The sequence below is a fragment of the Anser cygnoides genome, chromosome W, assembly GCF_040182565.1.
Source record: "Anser cygnoides isolate HZ-2024a breed goose chromosome W, Taihu_goose_T2T_genome, whole genome shotgun sequence".
Taxonomy (NCBI): Eukaryota; Metazoa; Chordata; class Aves; order Anseriformes; family Anatidae; genus Anser; species Anser cygnoides.
This window is the reverse complement of record NC_089911.1, coordinates 13,282,053-13,301,388: the sequence shown is the minus strand read 5'-3', so window position 1 is coordinate 13,301,388 and position 19,336 is coordinate 13,282,053. Positions and strand designations below refer to the sequence as shown.

General features: G+C 44.0%; 1 protein-coding gene across 2 annotated transcripts in view; it reads left to right on the top strand.

Moving 5' to 3' along the window:
- The window catches only part of LOC125181568 (zinc finger SWIM domain-containing protein 6-like), a 90,229-nt gene that overhangs the window by 29,326 nt on the left and 41,567 nt on the right, over nucleotides 1-19,336 (top strand). For both annotated transcript variants that reach the window (XM_066987335.1, XM_066987336.1), the window contains exons 4-7: nucleotides 10,770-10,949; nucleotides 16,957-17,133; nucleotides 17,386-17,532; nucleotides 18,888-19,034. In XM_066987335.1, the coding sequence (XP_066843436.1) occupies nucleotides 10,770-10,949; nucleotides 16,957-17,133; nucleotides 17,386-17,532; nucleotides 18,888-19,034 (651 nt within the window). The remainder of the gene's footprint in view (nucleotides 1-10,769; nucleotides 10,950-16,956; nucleotides 17,134-17,385; nucleotides 17,533-18,887; nucleotides 19,035-19,336) is intronic.

The window sequence follows — 19,336 nt, the reverse complement described above, 5'->3', positions numbered from 1 at the left end:
GGTACTCTACACTTTAATGCATTAAAAAAAAATCTAAAAATTCTAAATGTTGAATTTAGGCAAGGAATCATTATAGATTGAGAGTATTAATTACATTTTTGCCATGAGCAAACCAATGATTAAGTTTTAAATAATGCTTCTTTGATTCAAAAACCACTGACTTTTTTTCTGATACAAGTTTATATTAATCTCTAGAAAATACCAAGTTTTATTCTTTTAACCTTAACTAAATGAAGCTGTTCTCTGTCTATATTTCTATCTCAGGCGTTCCTTCCCTTTGCAATTAGAGAGACAAACTTGTATGAATGGGACATGCCAGCTGTTCTTAACAGATTATCTCTGCTTAGTACTTAAGGGAGGGGAGAAAAGGACAGAAGCAGCTAGGGTTGTTGCCAATATGCTCCTAGAGAAATTCTTCCTGATGCCAGATTTGGTGACTACTTCAGGGCTGCCATGAAAAACAATCACTAAAGTTAAGCATTCATTACAGTTTTTGTGCTCTAACACCATTTCTCTGGAGCTGCATAGTTTGTGCAATCCCTTTTAGGATCACCTTTACAGCAGAAATATGCTCTTTTCCCCATATTTTATGCTATTTCTGAAATGGTATGGCAAAGCTGTAATTTTCAGATTTGAGTGCCAGGCACATAGCCATATTTACATGATTACTTCGTGTATCTGAAATTCTAATTGAATCATGTTCTGTCCTAATGTTGAAGAGAGTATTAATGCCCCACACCTTCAGAAAATAGTTACCTTAAAGTTTCTTAGTTTATATGAATTAATTGCACATATTACATTTTGGGCTTGAAGTGAAAGCTGTAGAATCACCCATGCTGCTCCATCATGAGCTTTCTAGGTGGAGTGATAGCTTAGATATTTCTCTCTACAACTGTATCATATTCAATAGGCTGTCCTTGCTTAATTGGTAATCCTTTTCTTACTGTTGGTTTGTTCAGTCTTAGCTGCTGTGGTGTGGTTGCCATACAGTTACAAAATGTATACCTGCAGTTCATGCACTTAAGGTTGCATCTGCTCTTTCACAGAATAAGCTGTTAATATATATCAGTGTATTTGCTACTGGAGGCACTAAATTAACAATACTTCCGAATTAGCATCGCAAGATAGTTTTGCTGCTCTAAGGCCTGAGTTATGGATGATAACTTAAAGAAATTCTGTAGAGATGAATTCTGTCCGTCTTTTCTGAGGGTGATTTCCTTCCTCCTTCATTACCAACAGTAGACTACTGGCATCTGTCGTAATGCACTTAGATGTATGCAAGTCGATGGGGCCGGATGGGATCCACCCGAGGGTACTGAGAGAACTGGCAGAGGAGCTGACCAAGCCTCTTTCCATCATTTATCACCAGTCCTGGCTATCAGGGGAGGTCCCAGTCAACTGGCGGCTAGCAAATGTGACGCCCATCTACAAGGAGGGTCGGAGGGTAGACCCGGAGAACTATAGGCCTGTTAGTTTGACGTCAGTGCCAGGGAAGCTCATGGAGCAGATTATCTTGAGTGTCATCACGCGGCACTTACAGGGCAACCAGGTGATCAGGCCCAGTCATCATGGCTTTATGAAAGGCAGGTCCTGCTTGACAAACCCGATCTCCTTCTATGACAAAGTGACACGCTTAGTGGATGAGGGAAAGGCTGTGGATGTGGTTTACCTTGATTTCAGTAAGGCTTTTGACACCGTTCCCCACAGCATTCTCCTCAAGAAACTGGCTGCTCGTGGCTTGGACTGGCGTACGCTTCGTTGGGTTAAAAACTGGCTGGGTGGCCGGGCCCAAAGAGTCGTGGTGAATGGAGTCAAATCCAGTTGGAGGCCGGTCACTAGTGGAGTCCCCCAGGGCTCAGTACTGGGGCCAGTTCTCTTTAATATCTTTATCAATGATCTGGATGAGGGGATCCAGTGCACCCTCAGTAAGTTTGCAGATGACACCAAGTTAGGTGCGTGTGTCGATCTGCTCGAGGGTAGGAAGGCTCTGCAGGAGGATCTGGATAGGCTGGACCGATGGGCTGAGGCCAACTGTATGAAGTTCAACAAGGCCAAGTGCCGGGTCCTGCACTTGGGGCGTAACAACCCCAAGCAGAGCTACAGGCTGGGAGATGAGTGGTTAGAAAGCTGCCTGGCAGAGAAGGACCTGGGAGTACTGGTTGATAGTTGGCTGAATATGAGCCAGCAGTGTGCTCAGGTGGCCAAGAAGGCCAACAGCATCCTGGCTTGTATCAGAAACAGTGTGTCCAGCAGGACTAGGGAAGTGATTGTCTCCCTGTACTCGGCTCTGGTGAGGCCGCACCTCGAGTACTGTGTTCAGTTTTGGACCCCTTGCTACAAGAAGGACATCGAGGTGCTCGAGAGAGTCCAGAGAAGGGCAACGAAACTGGTGAGGGGTCTGGAGAACAAGTCTTCTGAGGAGCGGCTGAGGGAGCTGGGGTTGTTCAGCCTGGAGAAGAGGAGGCTCAGGGGCGACCTTATCGCTCTCTATAGGTACCTTAAAGGAGGCTGTAGCGAGGTGGGGATTGGTCTATTCTCCCACGTGCCTGTTGATAGGACGAGGGGCTAAAGTTGTGCCAGGGGAGGTTTAGGTTGAATATTAGGAAGAACTTCTTTACCGAAAGGGTTGTTAGGCATTGGAATGGGCTGCCCAGGGAAGTGGTTGAGTCACCGTCCCCGGAGGTCTTTAAAAATGTTTAGATGTAGAGCTTAGTGATATGGTTTAGTGGAGGACTTGTTAGTGTTAGGTCAGAGGTTGGACTGGGTGATCTTGGAGGTCTCTTCCAACCTAGATGATTCTGTGATTCTGTAAAATATTTTTTTCTGGCTGCTCCCACTATGCAATGGAGTATTTGTATCTGCTCCACTTTTTTGAAGAGTGAGAGGTATTTCCCTCCCTTTTTTAATGAATATCTTGTTTTGTTCTTCTCAAACTTTACAATTTTACATCTTCCTTGGAAAATTAAATGTGAGAGGAATTCATTCATCAATTTAAGTAGAGGTAGGGTAGTGCATTTATAGTTAGTAGACACACCAGCTTTTGTTCTGAAAATTGTCAAAGCCTCTGTAAGTAGATTGTGACTGCTGAGAGTGAATTGCCAGTTAAAATAATTGGTAAAATAGCTAATCTCTTCTGTGGGCAAGAGTATACTTTGTGTTCACCACCTAGCTGTAAATATTGGTAACTGCTAAAAAAAATGCGAAGAAACATAAGATGTTCATAAAAGAGCGTTTTTGTACTATTTGTGCTAGTATTAGCAACGCTTTTATCTTTAATTGATTGTTTGTGAGCAAATGGATTCATTGTTTTGTAAATGTTAGGGAAATTAATCAATGAGGTTAATTTGCAGGTGCTTTTTACTTTCCCCTGCATTTGTGGACTAATAGCTCATACCTTGAATGGTGATCAGATATGGATATAGGGTACTAGAAGTGTATAGAAGGGCATTTAATGGACATGTGACAGATACTTAAGTGCTGTCTTAGGAAGACTGCAGTGTCAAGCAAATTTCTTTTTGAAACCCTTTTGTCAAATGGCAGGGTGTCTGTTATGGCAATTTGTAAAGCAAACTAAAAAAAGCATAGACCAGAAAAAAGGGCTCATGCAAAATGACAGACGTGCTTGGTTAGTTCCTATTTCCATTATGCTAGAAGTTGAAACATAGGAAGCCCAGAGCAGGAGTTTTCATTACTTGACACAGATCAGAGTATGTAGTTGATGACAACTTAAAATAAAATCTCAAAATGTAAATACCTGTTTCAGCTGAATACGTGTGACTTTAACCCTTGGAGCAGAGCTATGCAGCGAGAGAAAGGAAGACTTAAGGAACTAGATGGGTTTTTTTTGGTCCCAGTGTTACACCTATACTACTTCTGATGCACATTTGGAGTTCAGTGTGCAGAAGGGCAACGATTCCCTTTTGCCATCAGTGCTGCAGGTAATCTATTACATTAATCAGCCAGCTAGTATTGTTATAAATTAGTTTTGGTAGAAATCATTCCCGACACATCGTGGGTAAGGTAGATCGAATTTCTATTTATTTGAGCAATTCAGCAAGCAGCGATAAGTAAAACAGCGCTGGGCGGCCGGGGAGTCTCCTGCTCCGCCAATGGCGCACACCTAAGCCCGCCAGAGTCTTGATTTATAGCCTAGTAGTTCCGAGTTTAGTAGCACCTCCTGGTGTCTTCTACGACTGCGAGGCCTGTTGCTAGGGGGTCTTCATCAGTCCTCTGGTGGTCATGGGGATGAAGATCGTCGTCTTCCTCTGCGTTGGGGTCATGACTTTGCTGCGGTATCTGTGTTCCCATACAAGGAGGAATGCCATTTTGCCCTTATTTGGAGCTGGTTTCTATTGCAATTGTTAACTTAACAGGAAGTTCCCATACTTGTTTTTTTCCTTCAACAGGATATTGGGGGTATAAGCAGTCAACCGTTGAAACCCCCCTATCAGCAACATTTAATGAACAAACAAGGCTTTACCCATTACAGTATGAAATGCATGGGGAGTGATTATACTATGATACACAATACAGTCAGCATGAAGCACTTGTTGAGACCAATACATCAAAGTTTAATTCAGTAATATAATGAATTAGAACAAAATGAAACATTGTTCTCCAAGAAACACAGCACCCATAGCAAGCCCCTTTTTTTCTCTTTTTTTCTTTTTTTTTCTTTTTTTTTCTTTTTTTTCTTTTTTTTTCTGAAGGCTGTATAGAGAAACCAGAGTGCATTAAGGAATTGTTTTTATGAATACTGCTACTTGGATCCAACTGAATACTGCGAATACTTTTCCTTGGGGTTCTTATCGAGAGAGCAGTACTGAAGTGCTTTGCCTTTCTTCACTGTTCCATAAAAGCAACTATTTAATTGGAGCATTCTCCAGTGTGACTCCTGATTATGCTTTGTTCTAATCGAGAGCTCTCTGTGCCTGGAAGAGGGAGGTGGCTTTGCCAGTCATTCTGAAGGCACTTTTCCTTCTTGTTAAGATGCAATACATAATATACACTGCCTTCTTTGAGGTTTCCAAATGGCTGTCCCAGTGAAAGTGCATATGTGTTTAAAATCAGTATGTAAACCACTTTAAAATCCTTTGCTGACCCTTCTATTTTAAAGGGCTCATAGGTTCTTTCTCCTATTATTGTTTCTATTCTGTCACTCCCAGTGCTGGAAAATGATGTTTTTGTAACTGAATTGATGATGCTCAAATGGGACACAGTGGCAAGTGTGCTGCAAGTGCTGAAGCTGAGTTGTCTGTTGCACAAAGGGAATGATCTTGATTACCTGGTTCCATTTTCTTTGAAACAATAAAATACAGCTAAACTGGTAGCTCGGGGGGTTACTTTTAAAGAAACAGATATGCATTAACGGAAAGAGCAAAGAAATTTCAAAGTAGATGTGCATCTGTTCCTTTTAATTTTGCAAATGAACATATTGATCTTAAGTATATTAAATGTAAAATTCCAAGGCAAAGTCCAAGTTTCAACTACTGGTTGCATGGCACTGAAAATGAGGAAACACTGACCCAAGCTTAGTTACATAGCATCCCTGACAAGGAAACATGATATTTTTATGAAAAGCAGATTGGGAGGAATGAAATCAGCCACCCAGAATCAAGTCACTCTGGATATTCAATCATATTGTTTACACCACCCTCCTCTTACTAGGATAAGAGTAAAATACAATGGGATTTCTGAAAACTGAGCAATGCTTAATCTCTAAGGAGAGTATGTATACATTCCTCTCACTTCATTTAGCTTCATGAATACATTCATACACAGGATGTGTAATTATTACAACACCATTTATAGTGACTGGATACCTCTTAGTGTTTTTCAGTTTGCATTTTTAAAGGTCAGCGTAAAGGTATGCTGTCCCTTTGTCCCCAATGAATTCAGAAGTATGGATGTCTACTGAGAAATTCAAATGTATTGATGTACGCCTATATGTAAAGGAAGGCATGCATTGTGTAAAGCAGTAACGTAACCTGTTTTTTTTTGTTTGTTTGTTTGTTTGTTTTGGTGATATAAAGCACACTAGAGATGAATGACAACTGCACATTTCCAAAAAGAGGGCTGATTGAACCAAAGGTCTGTTTTGGCAAAGCTGTCTTTCCAAGAGGATTGTTATGGAACCAAAATAGGCAATTTCTCCCCACAATATGACAGTTCTAACAGTCCCTTGTGAAATTAATATCAAATTGCAGTCGCAGCATGACTTATCTTCCATTTATCTGCTGGGTGTATTGGGTTTATGTGGCAAGGCTTTGGTAGCAGGGGGCTGCAGGGGTGGCCTCTGTGAGAAGAGTCCACAAGCTGTCCCATGTCAGATAAGGGCCAGTTCCAGCCAGCTTGAAAAGGGACCCACTGCTGTCCAGAGCAGAGCCAATAAGCGATACTGTTTGTGCCTCTGTGAGAGCATATTTAAGAAAGGGCAATAAATGCTGCAGAACAGTAGCTGGGAGAGAAAGGAGTGAGGAGTGAGAAACCTCCCTGCAGACACCAAGGTCAGTGAAGAAGGAGGGGGAGGAGGTGCTCCAGGTGCTAGAGCAGAAGTCCCCTGCGGCCTGTGGAGAGGACCATGGTGGAGAAGGCTGTCCCCCTGCAGTCCATGGCGTACCACAGCGGAGCAGATTTCCAAGCTGCAGCCCGTGGAGGAGCCCACGGTAGAGCAGGTGTATCTGGCCTAAAGGAGGCTGCGTCCTGAGGAGAATCCCCGTAAGAGCAGACTCTGGGCCAGAGCTGTAGCCTGTGGAGAAGAGCTCATGCAGGAGCAGGGGATCTGGCAGGAGCTGCTGCCTGTGGGGGACCCATGTTGGATCAGTTTGGGAAGGACTGCATTCCATGGGAAGGACCCCACATTGGAGCAGAGGAAGAGAGTGACCATGAAGGAGTGACGGAGACGAAGCGCTATACGCTGACCGCAACCCCCGTTCCCCATTCCCCTGCACCACTTGGGGGAGGATGTAGAAGAGGGTGGATGGAGGGAAGGTGTTTTTAGTTTGCTTTTAGTTTCTCACTGATCTAGCCTGTTAGGTAATAAATTATATTAATCTCCCTCTGCTGAGTCTGTTTTGCCCGTGACAATAACTGGTGAGTGATCTCCCTGTCCTTTGTGCATATTGCAGGTAGCATTGGTTACATCTACACAAGCAGGTGTGCATTTTGAGGAGAATGGCAGTTTCCCAACATAGGAGCTATTAGGTTAAATGGGAAGAATATCCTCCAGGCTCCTTCTAGTTGGCATGTGGCAAAGTCAAAAAAATAAAAATAAAATTGGGCGGAAGTGAATGTTTTCCTCAGACTTTTTGGTGCTAGAAGCCAGTCAGGAACCACTGAATGGAAGGAGCCAGAATGGAGCTGATGTTAGGGGAGAAGGGTAGGCGCTTGGGGAGGAGGAGAAAGAAATATGAATACAGGAAAGTGCACACTCACTAGGGGGAAGAAAAAAAGAAAAAAACAACAACAAGAAAAAACAGAAACCCAAATAGGCTGAAGAGTGTGGGGTTATTGGCATTATGCTTCCTTCTCCCAGATGGTGGCCTTTGTAATGCTACAGGAGTTGAGCGCAATGCTCTTTCTGTTCCCTTCTCTTCTCAGGGGAGTAGATTTGTCTTGCGCCCCTCATCCTGCAGGCAATGGGGCAGCCCTGAAAGCTACACAAGGGCCTCAGCGAGCTCAGATGCGTGCACGGCTCCCTCCGAAGTCGCTGGAAGCAGGGTGCAGTTGGGTTCTATTGAAATGTGAAGTGGTTTGTGTGGGGTTCATAAATACACTTGTCCTTGTGCTTCATTTGCATAAAAATTGCCTAGGTTTCTGAGATGAACTGCTAACAATGTCGCTATGATTGACATAGTTTCCCTCTTTAAATGAAATAAGTTTTTAAAGGTTTTTGGTACTTTTGTCTATCTCTTCCCTTTCCTGTCCACTAGATGCACTGTACGCATAGTGGAGCTTCTGAAGAAGGCAAGTGAATTCCTTTGCCTCTAGTGGTGTTTGAAACACAGACGAATAAAAGGCTACTCGTTTTGTAGGGGCATTGTGTAATCAGTAGTGCGTGTTCTGCCTATGATTGAAATGCTTCCAAAATGTAGTTAAGGTAGTCTATTTTTTGTTTGCTTCAGTCTGAAAACACTGGGAATCTGGCTAAAAAGTAATAAATTGGCTTATTTTTTTTTTATTTTAAAGAAGCTAAGAGGTGTGATGTCTCCTCAATGCCTTCAAGTAATACTTGATTTTGAAAATAAAGAAGTAAATAAATCCAAGTTAACTGTTCTCCAAGGCTTTCCAATATCCCCCATCTTTTGTTTTGCAGATTGCAAGAAATATATTCCTTCTCTCTTGAGCAGTGCTGAATGCACTGATGCTTAATAATAAGAAACATTTGTAATTTGACTGTTTGGGGAGTGAAGCTTGTTGAAGAGGTTTTCTAATAGAAAGTCATATGATTTGATTTTAAAATGTTTTTAAAAACAGTATTGGCTTTACTCACTCCCATGACAAGTTTCAGATGCTTTAAAAAGAAAAAAAGAAAAAAAAAAAAGTCTTGCTGTACTGTAAATGTGCACCAATAATCTGCATTAGTGTAGTATCTCCCTCTGGTGTTCTGCACTGTACCGTATCTTATTTTCTTGAGGTGTTCACATTTCTTTGCTATTACTTCCCCATTTCATAGTGTTCAGAATATCTGGGGATTTGCAACCTTAAGGATCAGGATCTCTTTCCATCGGGTCCTGTGTTTTGGCATATCAACATGCCAAACTACTCTAGGAATGAATGTAATGTGATGGCCTGTACTCTGGGTATCTATTTTGCATTCTTAGTAAGCAAAAGAGTACTTGAATGTGAAAATTTTATTATCCTCGAAGAACCAGCTGTATTTTTATTCTTTTTTTCCAGCCTGTCATGAAGATTGCATAGTTTAAGCATATTCTCTAAATCTCTTGTAGTGTATATGGCATGGTCTTAATGAGCAAATGAACTGTTGCTAAATAGCACTTTCAGATGTCTTCTTGCTTCTGTCAAAGTTCATGCTGATGAAGAGACAGCTGATTTAGAGAAAAATCTTTCCATTTGAAAATTGTTGCTGGAAACCCTGATGTATTTATACCTGCCATGTTATATAGTGTCATGGAACAGGTTCTAAAGTAATGGTGTGTGTTGTGGACTCGGATGAGGGTATGTATGGTATGTATGAGGGTATGATGGTATGTATTGTGGACTCGGATGAGGGTGGAAAGGCCTTGCAGAGAGATCTGGACACATTGGAGAGCTGGGCGATCCCCAACCACATCAAGTTTAACAAAAGCAAGTGCCGGGTCCTGCACCTGGGATGGGGCAACCCTGACTATACGTACAGATTGGGCAACGAGACGCTGGAGAGCAGCCCCGCAGAGAGGGATCTGGGGGTTGTGGGTGATAACAAGCTGAACATGAGCCAGCAGTGTGCCCTGGCAGCCAGGAGGGCCAACCATATCCTGGGGTGCATCAAGCGCGGCATCGCTAGTTGGTTGAGGGAAGTGATTGTCCCGCTCTACTCTGCGCTGGTGCAGCCTCACCTCGAGCACTGTGTGCGGTTCTGGGCACCACAGTACAAAAAGGACATCGAACTATTGGAGAGTGTCCAGAGGAGGGCTACAAAGATGGTGAAGGGCCTAGAGGGGAAGACATACGAGGAGCGGCTGAGGCCACTGGGCCTGTTCAGCCTGGAGAAGAGGAGGCTGAGGGGGGAACCTCATCGCAGTCTACAACTTCCTCGCGAGGGGGAGTGGAGAGGCAGGTGACCTATTCTCCATAAACACCAGTGATAGGGCCCATGGGAATGGTGTCAAGCTGAGGTAGGGGAAGTTTAGGCTGGACATCAGGAAGAGGTTCTTCACCGAGAGGGTTGTTGCACACTGGAACAGGCTCCCCAGGGACGTAGTCACTGCACCAAGCCTGTCTGAATTTAAGAAGAGATTGGACTGTGCACTTAGTCACATGGTCTAAACTTTTGGGCAGACCTGTGCAGTGCCAGGAGTTGGGCTTGATGAACCTTATGGGTCCCTTCCAACTCGGGATATTCTATGATTCTATGATTCTATGTGTGAAATGTCAGAGCAAACTAGCTTTCTGTAAATTAGAGCTCCATAAAGAGAACACGTATAAAAAATTTTCAAGTGTAACCAAATTACTGAAGCAATTGCAGTAAAAAAACATCCCTATTAAACTGCATAAAACCAGTGTTTACTGGATCCCTGAGATCCAGATGTGTTTGTAAAAAGAATTACATGATCAGCAGTGCTTTTGCTGGGTTTTGAGTGTGGAAGTATGTGTTTACAAAATACATGTTTTACTCGTGTACTTGTTTGGTTCCTCTAATGTGAAGCTGGAAGATACATAGTTCTTGTTTGTAGAAAACATTCACTCTTGATACAAAAATTAGAAGAAAAACTTGGGTAATTTCATTCTGTAACTTTATGTGAATTCTTGTTTGGTTTTGACTGATACTCCTGTCTGATGAACCATGCTTTGTGAACTCTGGATTTTCTAGTACAAAAGACTAACTTAATGCCTTTTAATTTAGAAGGTTGGATTGGTATATTCTTTCAGCTGCTTCAGATGGGCCACATTCTGAGTTGGGAATTCAGCCTGCCTGGTGCTAGGTGCAGCTGGGAAGTAAGTGGTGTAGGGGAGAAAAAAAAAATATTACAGTATAGAAGTTTGCAATTAGTCATTGACTGCTGCTTTTTTAATAGAAAACATATTTTAGCGATTTTTTTTAAAATCAGGTGCTCTGTGGATGTGCATAGTTTTAAATCCTCACTGCAAGTTGGAGCAGAAGGCCAGTTGGCTAAAACAGCTGAAAAAATGGAACAGTGTGGATGTTTGCCCCTGGGAAGATGGAAACCATGGAAACGAGATGCCCAATTTAACCAATGCTTTGCCTCAGGGTGAAAATGCTAACCAAGGTAAGCCTAAACATATGCACTGACTGCAACATATAATATCTATCTTATATACTCTAGCCTTGCAGAATTCAGCACTCTTTCCTGGGACTGGGACAAGTAACTTTCTTATTAAGGACCGACCAGCCAAATTTATTTTCACTAATACTTCCTTGCAGGAAGGATAAGTTGTTTTTTCATGCTGGGGCTGCAATGTTTTCAAAGCAAGTATTTGTGTTTAGTTAGGTCTTCTAGCTTTTCACTTGGTCCTTCTGAATACTTGTTGCATGTAAACTGAATGTCCTTGAAGTATGTCAAAGTAAAAGCTTGTTGTTTTTTTGCTTGACTGCAATCTTGTATCCCTTCTGATGTTGGGATTTATATTTTATTTTGTTTCCAGTTACAAAGCCTTTGATACCTATTTAAAGAGAGATCAGTTGCAACTGCATTAAACTCAGTGGATGAAAAAGTAAAGCAGCCATTTGTAGGATGTGTTGTGCAGTCTGCATTGCCAGGTTGGGGGGGTGTAGAGGCAGCACTGCCTTCTTGGCGGTCTCTGTATATTCAGTATCATGCTTTCTAATAAAAAATGTGATTATTAAATTTGGCAGAAGCCTTGTCCAGTCCTCTCTAAGCAAAGATTGCTACTGGGGAAAACACAAGACATTTCCCTTGAACAAAAACCTTCATAATCCTCAAAACCCTCAGTATTTTGATACATATTTCATATAATTATGATAAAGTTAAAGTTAAATGTTGGGGAGGGAGGGGCAGATTTGAATTTAGATGGGTTTTTCATTGGTCCTTTTTCTTGTAAGATTACCTCCGAAGGAAATAGTTAGAGAGTTCCTTTATAAATCTCACAGCTAGCTGGGGCTAGAAGTTCATTCACCAAATAACTCCCTAAAGAGGTGGTTTTTGCTTTCTGGATTTCTTGATGTTCAGCCCAACCTGGACAGGCTAGTGGCAGCTTGGACATGATATCTCAAAATACATAGACAGTGCCATGTTGACAGAGTGGTTTTGCCATGGATAGATGCCCAGTAAGGGTTATGCCACTCCCATGACCTCAGTGCACCTTGTTTTATCTACAGTATTTGTAGATGTTTATGACAAAAAATTAAACAAGTGCTCAAAGTTAATATCACTTTTCAAAGAGAATGACTGAAAGTCACACAGAATCACAGAATGGCCGAGGTTGGAAGGCACCTCTGAAGATCATCTAGTCCAACCTCCCTGCCAAGTAAGATCACGTAGAGCACATTGCGCAGGATGGCATGCAGGCAGGTTTTGAATATCTCCAGATAAAGAGACTCCGCAAGCTCTCTGGGCAACCTGTTCCAGTACTCTGTCACCCTCACAGTAAAGAAGTGCCCCCTCATATTTGGAACCTCCTGTGCTTCAGTTTGTGCCCGTTGCCTCTCGTCCTGTTGCTGGGCACAACTGAAAAGAGACCAGCTCCATCCTCTTGACACCCTCCCCTCAAATATTTATATACATTAATGAGGTCTCCCTTCAGTCTTCTCTTTTCCAGGCTAAACAGGCCCAGTTCTCTCAGCCTGTCCTTGTATGACAGGAGTTCCAGTCCTCTAATCATCTTCATAGCCATCCTCTGAACTCGCTTCAGTAGTTCTATGTACCTCTTGCACTGGGGAGCCCAGAACTGGACACAGTACTCCAGGTGTGGCCTCACCAGGGCTGAGTAGAGGGGGAGGATCACCTCCCTCGACCTGCTGGCAACACTCTTCCAAATACGGCCCAGGATACCATTAGACAACTTGGCCTCAAGGGCATATTGCTGACTCATGGTTAGCCTGCTGTCCACCAGGACTCCGAGGTCCCTCTCTGCAGAGCTGCTCTCCGGCAGGTCACCCCCCAACCTGTACTGGTGCTTGGAGTTATTCCTCCCTAGGTGCAGGACCTTGCACTTGCCCTTGTTGAACTTCACAACGTTCCTCTCGGCCCAACCCTCCAGCCTGTCAAGATCCCTCTGAATGGCAGCACAGCCCTCTGGGGTATCAGCCACTTCTCCGAGCTTTGTGTCATCAGCAAACTTGCTGAAGGTGCACTCTGTTCCATCGTCCAGGTCGTTGATGAATAAGTTAAACAACACTGGACCCAATACTGACCCCTGGGGGACACCACTAGCTACAGGCCTCCAACCAGATTCTGCATCACTAAGCACAACCCTCTGAGTTCTGCCATTCAGCTAATTATCAGTCCCCCCACCGTCCACTCACCTAGCCTGCACTTCCTGAGCTTGCCCATGAGGATGTTATGGGAGACAGTGTCAAAAGCCTTGCTGAAGTCAAGGTAGACCACATCCACCGCTCTCCCCTCATCTACCCAGCTAGTCATCTCATCATAGAAGGATAGCAGATTGGTTAAGCATGATTTACCCTTGGTGAATCCATGCTGACAATTCCTGATCACCTTCTTATCCTCCACATGCTTGGAGATGACCTCCAGGATGAGCTGTTCGATCACCTTTCCAGGGTTGGAGGTGAGGCTGACTGGCCTGTAGTTGCCTGGGTGCTTCTTCTTGCCCATTTTGAAGGCTGGCATGACATTGGCTTTCTTCCAGTCCTCAGGCACCTCTCCTGTTCTCCACAACCATTCAAAGGTGATGGAGAGTGGCCTAGCAATAACATCGGCCAGCTCCCTCAGCACCTGTGGGTGCATTCCATTGGGGCCCATGGATTTGTGGATGTCAGGTGTGCTTAGATGATCTCTGACCCAATCCTCTTCGAAGAAGGGAAAGTCCTCCTTTCTCCGGACTTCCTCTCTTGTCTCCAGGGTCTGAGATTCGTGAAGGCTGGTCATAGCAGTAAAGACTGAAGCAAAAAAGGCATTCAGCAAGTCTGCCTTCTCTGTATTGTTTGTCACCAGGGCACCCGCCCCATTCAGCAGTGGGCCGACATTTTCCCCAGTCTTCCTTTTTCTATTGATGTATTTGAAGAAGCCCTTCTTGTTGTCCTTGACATCCCTTGCCAGATCTAATTCCAAATGGGCCTTGGCCTTCCTTGTCACATCCCTGCATACTCTGACAGTGTCCCTATATTCCTCCCAAGTGGCCTGCCCCCTTTTCCACATGCTGTAAACTTCCTTCTTCTGTCTAAGCTTTGCCAGGAGCTTCCTGCTCATCCATGCAGGTCTCCTGCCCCCTTTGCTTGCCTTCTTGCTCATAGGGACGCACCAATCTTGAGCTTGGAGGAAGTGATACTTGAATACTGACCATCTGTCTTGGACCCCCCCTCCTTCCATGGACCCTGACCGATGGGATTCTTCCAAGTAGATCCCTGAAGAGGCCAAAGTTTGCTCTCCTGAAGTCCAGGGTCGCAATCCTACTTTTTGCCCTGCTTCCTCCTCGCAAGATCCTGAACTATACCATATCATGGTCATTGCGGCCAAGGCTGCCCACTGACCCTCACATCTCCAACTAATCCTTCCTCATTTGTTAATACAAGGTCTAGCAACACACCTTTCCTTGTTGGCTCTTTGACCACCTGTGTCAAAAAGTTGTCATCAGTACACTGCAGGAACCTCCTGGACTGTTTGTGCCTAGCTGTGTGGTCTTCCCAGCAGATATCAGGGTGGTTGAAGTCCCCCATGAGAACCAGGGCTTGTGACTGAGAGGCTACTTGGAGCTGTCTGAAGAAGGCTTCATCTGCCTCCTCTTCCTGATCAGGTGACCTGTAGCAAACACCCACAACAGCATCAGCTGTGGTAGCCTGCCCTTTAATCCTTACCCATAAGCTCTCAACTTGCTCTTCATCCACCCCTAGGCAGAGCTCCAAACATTCCAGTTGCTCTCTCACATAAAGAGCAACTCCACCACCTCACCTTCCTGGCTGGTCTTTTCTAAAAAGCATGTAGCCTTCCATGACAGCATTCCAGTCATGTGAGCTATCCCGCCATGTCTCCATGATTGCAATGAGATCATAGCCTTGCGACCGCACGCATATCTCCAGTTCTTCCTGTTTGTTTCCCGTACTATGCGCATTAGTATACAAACATTTCAGGGAGCTGAAATGCTTATTTCTCATGCTGTGTGTGTATGAGATGTCTTTCATTCAACTCAGCCCTTCGTGGGGCAGACTGAAGGGCCTCCCCAGCATGCAGTTCCTTAAAAATTGGTGTCCAGTCCCATAGCTTATCTCTGGTGGGCCTCGTTTTGTCCCTTTCGCCCTTCGAATCTAGTTTTAAAGCCCTGTCGATCAGCCCTGCTAACTCCTGGGCAAAAATCCTTTTCTCCCTCAGAGAAAGGTGCTCCCCATCAGGAGTCAGTAGGCTCGGTGTCATGTAGACCTTCCCATGATCAAGAAACCCAAAACTGTGTTGGTGGCACAAGCCTCGGAGCCACATATTGATCAGATGGGTTCACCTGTTCCTTTCAGTATTGATCCCTGCTACTGGAAGGATGGAGGAAAACACTACCTGTGCACCTGATCCTTCAACCAGTTGCCCCAAAGCCCTAAAGTCCCTTTTGATTGCTCTTTGGCTTCTCTTTGCCATCTCATCACTGCCAACTTGAAAAAACAATAAAGGGTAATAATCAGAGGGATTATTACCAGGCGAGTGACTGTCTGAGTGACGTCTCATACCCCTGCCCCAGGGACAGCAGACTTCCCTACGGGTTGGGTCTGAACAACAAATCAGGCCCTCCATTCCCTTCAGAAGGGAGTCCCCTATGACTATAACCCTTCTTTTTTTCTTGGTGGGGGTTGTTGTGATGTGGGGCATAGGTTGACTTGCCCTGGGCAACTCCCCCAATATGGATGGACCTTTATCCACATTGTCATTTGCTTGCCCATCCAGTTCCAGAGCCTCATTCCTGTTGTGCAGGGGCACCTGGGAAGGTGAGGTAGGCAGCAGGGGGGGGGGGGGTCACCTGCTACGCCAAACAGGATCTTGCTTCCACTCCCCCCTGTCTCTTAGATCCCTTCTGTCTGCGTCGTGGCAAGGGGGTAGGGGAACTTTTGTTTCTTGAGCAGTGGCTATGGCTAGCTGAGGAGCCTGCTGCAGGGATGGCAGAGCTCTACCTCATCAGTCAATCTCCTTCTCTGACTCTCTGATGCTCCTCAGCCTGCCCACCTCCTCCCAAAGCTCTGCCACCAGGCAAAGCAGTTCTTCAACCTGGGCACACCTCCCAGAGCTATGCTCTCTACTCTCATCCTGTAGTGGCATAAGAGTAGGGCACACCCAGCAGCCTGACACCTGGGTGGCAGCATGTTCCCCCCGGAGTTCTGTCTGGGAGGCTGCATCAGCTGTGGTGGGTACATGCTGAGCTCTGTGAGGCCACTGTCTTCTGCCGGGTGGATACCATTGCTCCATAGTCAACCTGGCCAAGCTTCAGCACCTGCATGCCCTGCCTGCACGCACTGCCACACCACTCCCTGACTGCCACGACACGCCTTGTTTGCCTGCTCTGTTAGCCACACTCCTGGTCACTCGCGCTCCTTAGGGGCTGCCTTCGTATGACAGAGGAGGGACACTCCTGTCTCCACTCAAGCCTCATCAGCCACCCTAGTGAGGGCTGCTGGGTCCTGGCAGCTCCCTCATCTGCCTTGAAGGGGCCTCGATGTAGGGAAACACCTGCAGAACACGTCTGCCCCAGAGTCCTTCATGTGCTGTTCATCCATCCCTTGTCCTTGCAGCTCTGGGTCTGAGAAGTAGAGAAGCTGGGAATGTTTGAGTAGCTGTGCCATATACTTTCTAGTTTGTTCTCAGGAGAGCTGTCAGATATCCTTCATCTTTAGCTGTTCCCTTTGCAAAGCCTTGTTTAGCATTAGTCTTGCTGTTCCATAGATCTCTTTTTGAATGCAGAGTGAATGGTGCACACTTTGTCTAGCCTGTTCAGTAATAGAATGTGAAATGTCATCTGCAGCCTGCTTCTTGCCCATGGGGGATAAGACAGGCAGCCATCAGTTGGGGGTCGTGAGTAGGAAGAAGACAAGAATACTGTGAATGACTTATTCACATATGAATGAGTAAAAGCTGATGAAGCTTTCTGAACTTCTGAAAATGACAGATTCATCAAACAGGCCCCATCGGACGGTGTTCACTCGAGCCATTGAGGCATGCGATCTTCACTGGCAGGACAGCCACTTACAGCACATTATCAGCAGTAACCTATACACCAACTACTGTTACCATGACGACACTGAAAACTCGCTCTTTGACTCTCATGGGTGGCCCCTCTGGCATGGTAAGTGGCTAAACTGGAAAGAGGTTTCCGTGACTTGCCACTTTGTTTAGTTTCTATGGCATTATTTTGGGGGTCATGGCGGGGAGATGAATGAAAAGCCTGGCAAAAAGAACAGAGGGTCCCTTGAAATGCTGGTTTCAGAAGTAGTCCTTTAAGTCTCTTTTGCACAGTTTTAACCTTTGGAGTTAACCTAGCAAAACAGGCCATTGCAGACATGGAAGCGTTGCTATTCAATTATTTTCTCCATTTTAGAACATGTTCCTACAGCCTGTGCGAGGGTGGATGCATTACGATCTCATGGATATCCAAGAGAAGCACTGAGGCTGGCAATAGCTATTGTTCATACACTAAGAAGGCAGCAGCAGAAACAGCTGGAAATGTTCCAGGCTCAGAAGAAAGGTAAATGTGGGGAAGAGAGAAGGGCAAAGGACATGACAAGATGATGGTAACATTTGGAACTTTGCATGAGAAAACTGTTTTTGAAACTATAAAGTCAATGAGGTGTCTTTAACTCTCCATTGCAAATGATCATCGTGGTAATGTAACGTATAAGTGAATCAGTAAGAAATCAGTGTGAATAATCCTTTTTGTTAATATTACTTGTTTCTGCATGTCATGTATAGCACATGCTATTTGTTAGTAAGACAAAGATCTACTTGTTGTTTTTTTTTTTTATTACGTATCAGTTGATTCTTAAACAGCAACAGCATCAAAAAAAAACAGCCCTATCCTCCTGAGCAATCAGTTCAACAGTGTGGCTGTGTTTCATTTTGTAGCCCCACACATTTAGGTAAGAAGCAGGCTTTCTAGTGTTTTAAAGCTTTGCAATAATGCATGTGGTTACTAAGGAAGGTGATACCCCATGAATGAGAGTGAGCAGAGGCATCTTCAAGTTAGTGTGTAGTCGGTAGAGAAGCAGAGCATCCATAATAGCTTGTATACAATTTTTACATGATCAGCCATAATGAGACTGATCTCCCATAGTTCAGTAGCATATACGTGACTAGGAGAAAAAAGTTGGGGGTTGGAATCAAAGGAGAGCTAGTGCCATAAGACTGTTAGTAAACAATGCGATCAAGGGAATCTATAACCTTTAGCAAAGACATACTTTCTTCAATTCATTGTGCTAAAGGATTTTTTTCATGTTCCAACTGATCTATGGGTGAGGGCTACAAAGTAAAGTATCCAACAAAGTATGTTTGTTGACTGAAATTTTAGAATGCCGAAATTAATGTGATTCAATTAAAAGACAATTTTTTCTTGTATACTACATTTAATGTTTTTATTCTTTTTTTTTTTTAAGGAGTTGTCATCCTGGGTTTATTATTTCAACAAATATTTAGATGCAAAATAAGCTCATGTTTTATTTGGGATAATGGAACATATTTTAGAGTATTTTCATTTATTTCAGTGCCATCAGATTCACTTAAAACGTACAAAATGGTACTACATCTTTTGAGCCAGGAAACAGATGTGGATATATTACAAAAAAAGAAGTCAAAAAGTCTTTGCTGTCACTTTCCAGCAGATGTTTTCAGAAGATTTCCTGGTATCGAGTAAGAGATTTCAAAAAAAAAAAACAAAACACTACAGTTGAAACTGTTGACCCATAATGTGCTTTGCAAGTGTTTGAATGGTATTTTGCCTTCATTCTTTTTCTTTTTTTTCCCTCTTTTAACTAATAAAGTGGCTAACTAAAGAGTGGCTAATATGCACTCTTTCCCTCCCTCCTCCCTCCATCTTTTCTAACATAGAACTTCTCCACAAAGGAGTAACCTCAATAACGAATCTTGAAGGTTTGGTGGGACACCCTTTGGATCCGATTGGCACCCTCTTCAGTAGCCTGATGGAAGCCTGCAAAGTGGATGATGAGAGCTTCCATGGATTCTCAGACTTCACAGGTAAGGCCGTGCAAAGGAAGATATCTTTTATACGTCTTCAGTAACCAGAGGCATTTTTCTATCTTTCCATTCTAAATTAACTTCAAAGCCAGTGTTCTCATAGTATAAGAACTCACATTTGCCTTCCCTAAGAAAACATGAGGGAGAGAAAATGTTTAAAGGAAAATTTTTAAAGCACTTCCAAAATTACCAGTTATTCATTCTTGAAGAAAATTCTGTATTTTGAGCCTGAAATAAAAGCAAATAAGTCTTTATAGTAGCAACCCTCTCCACAGATATTACTCTGTCCTTTTTCTGAGACA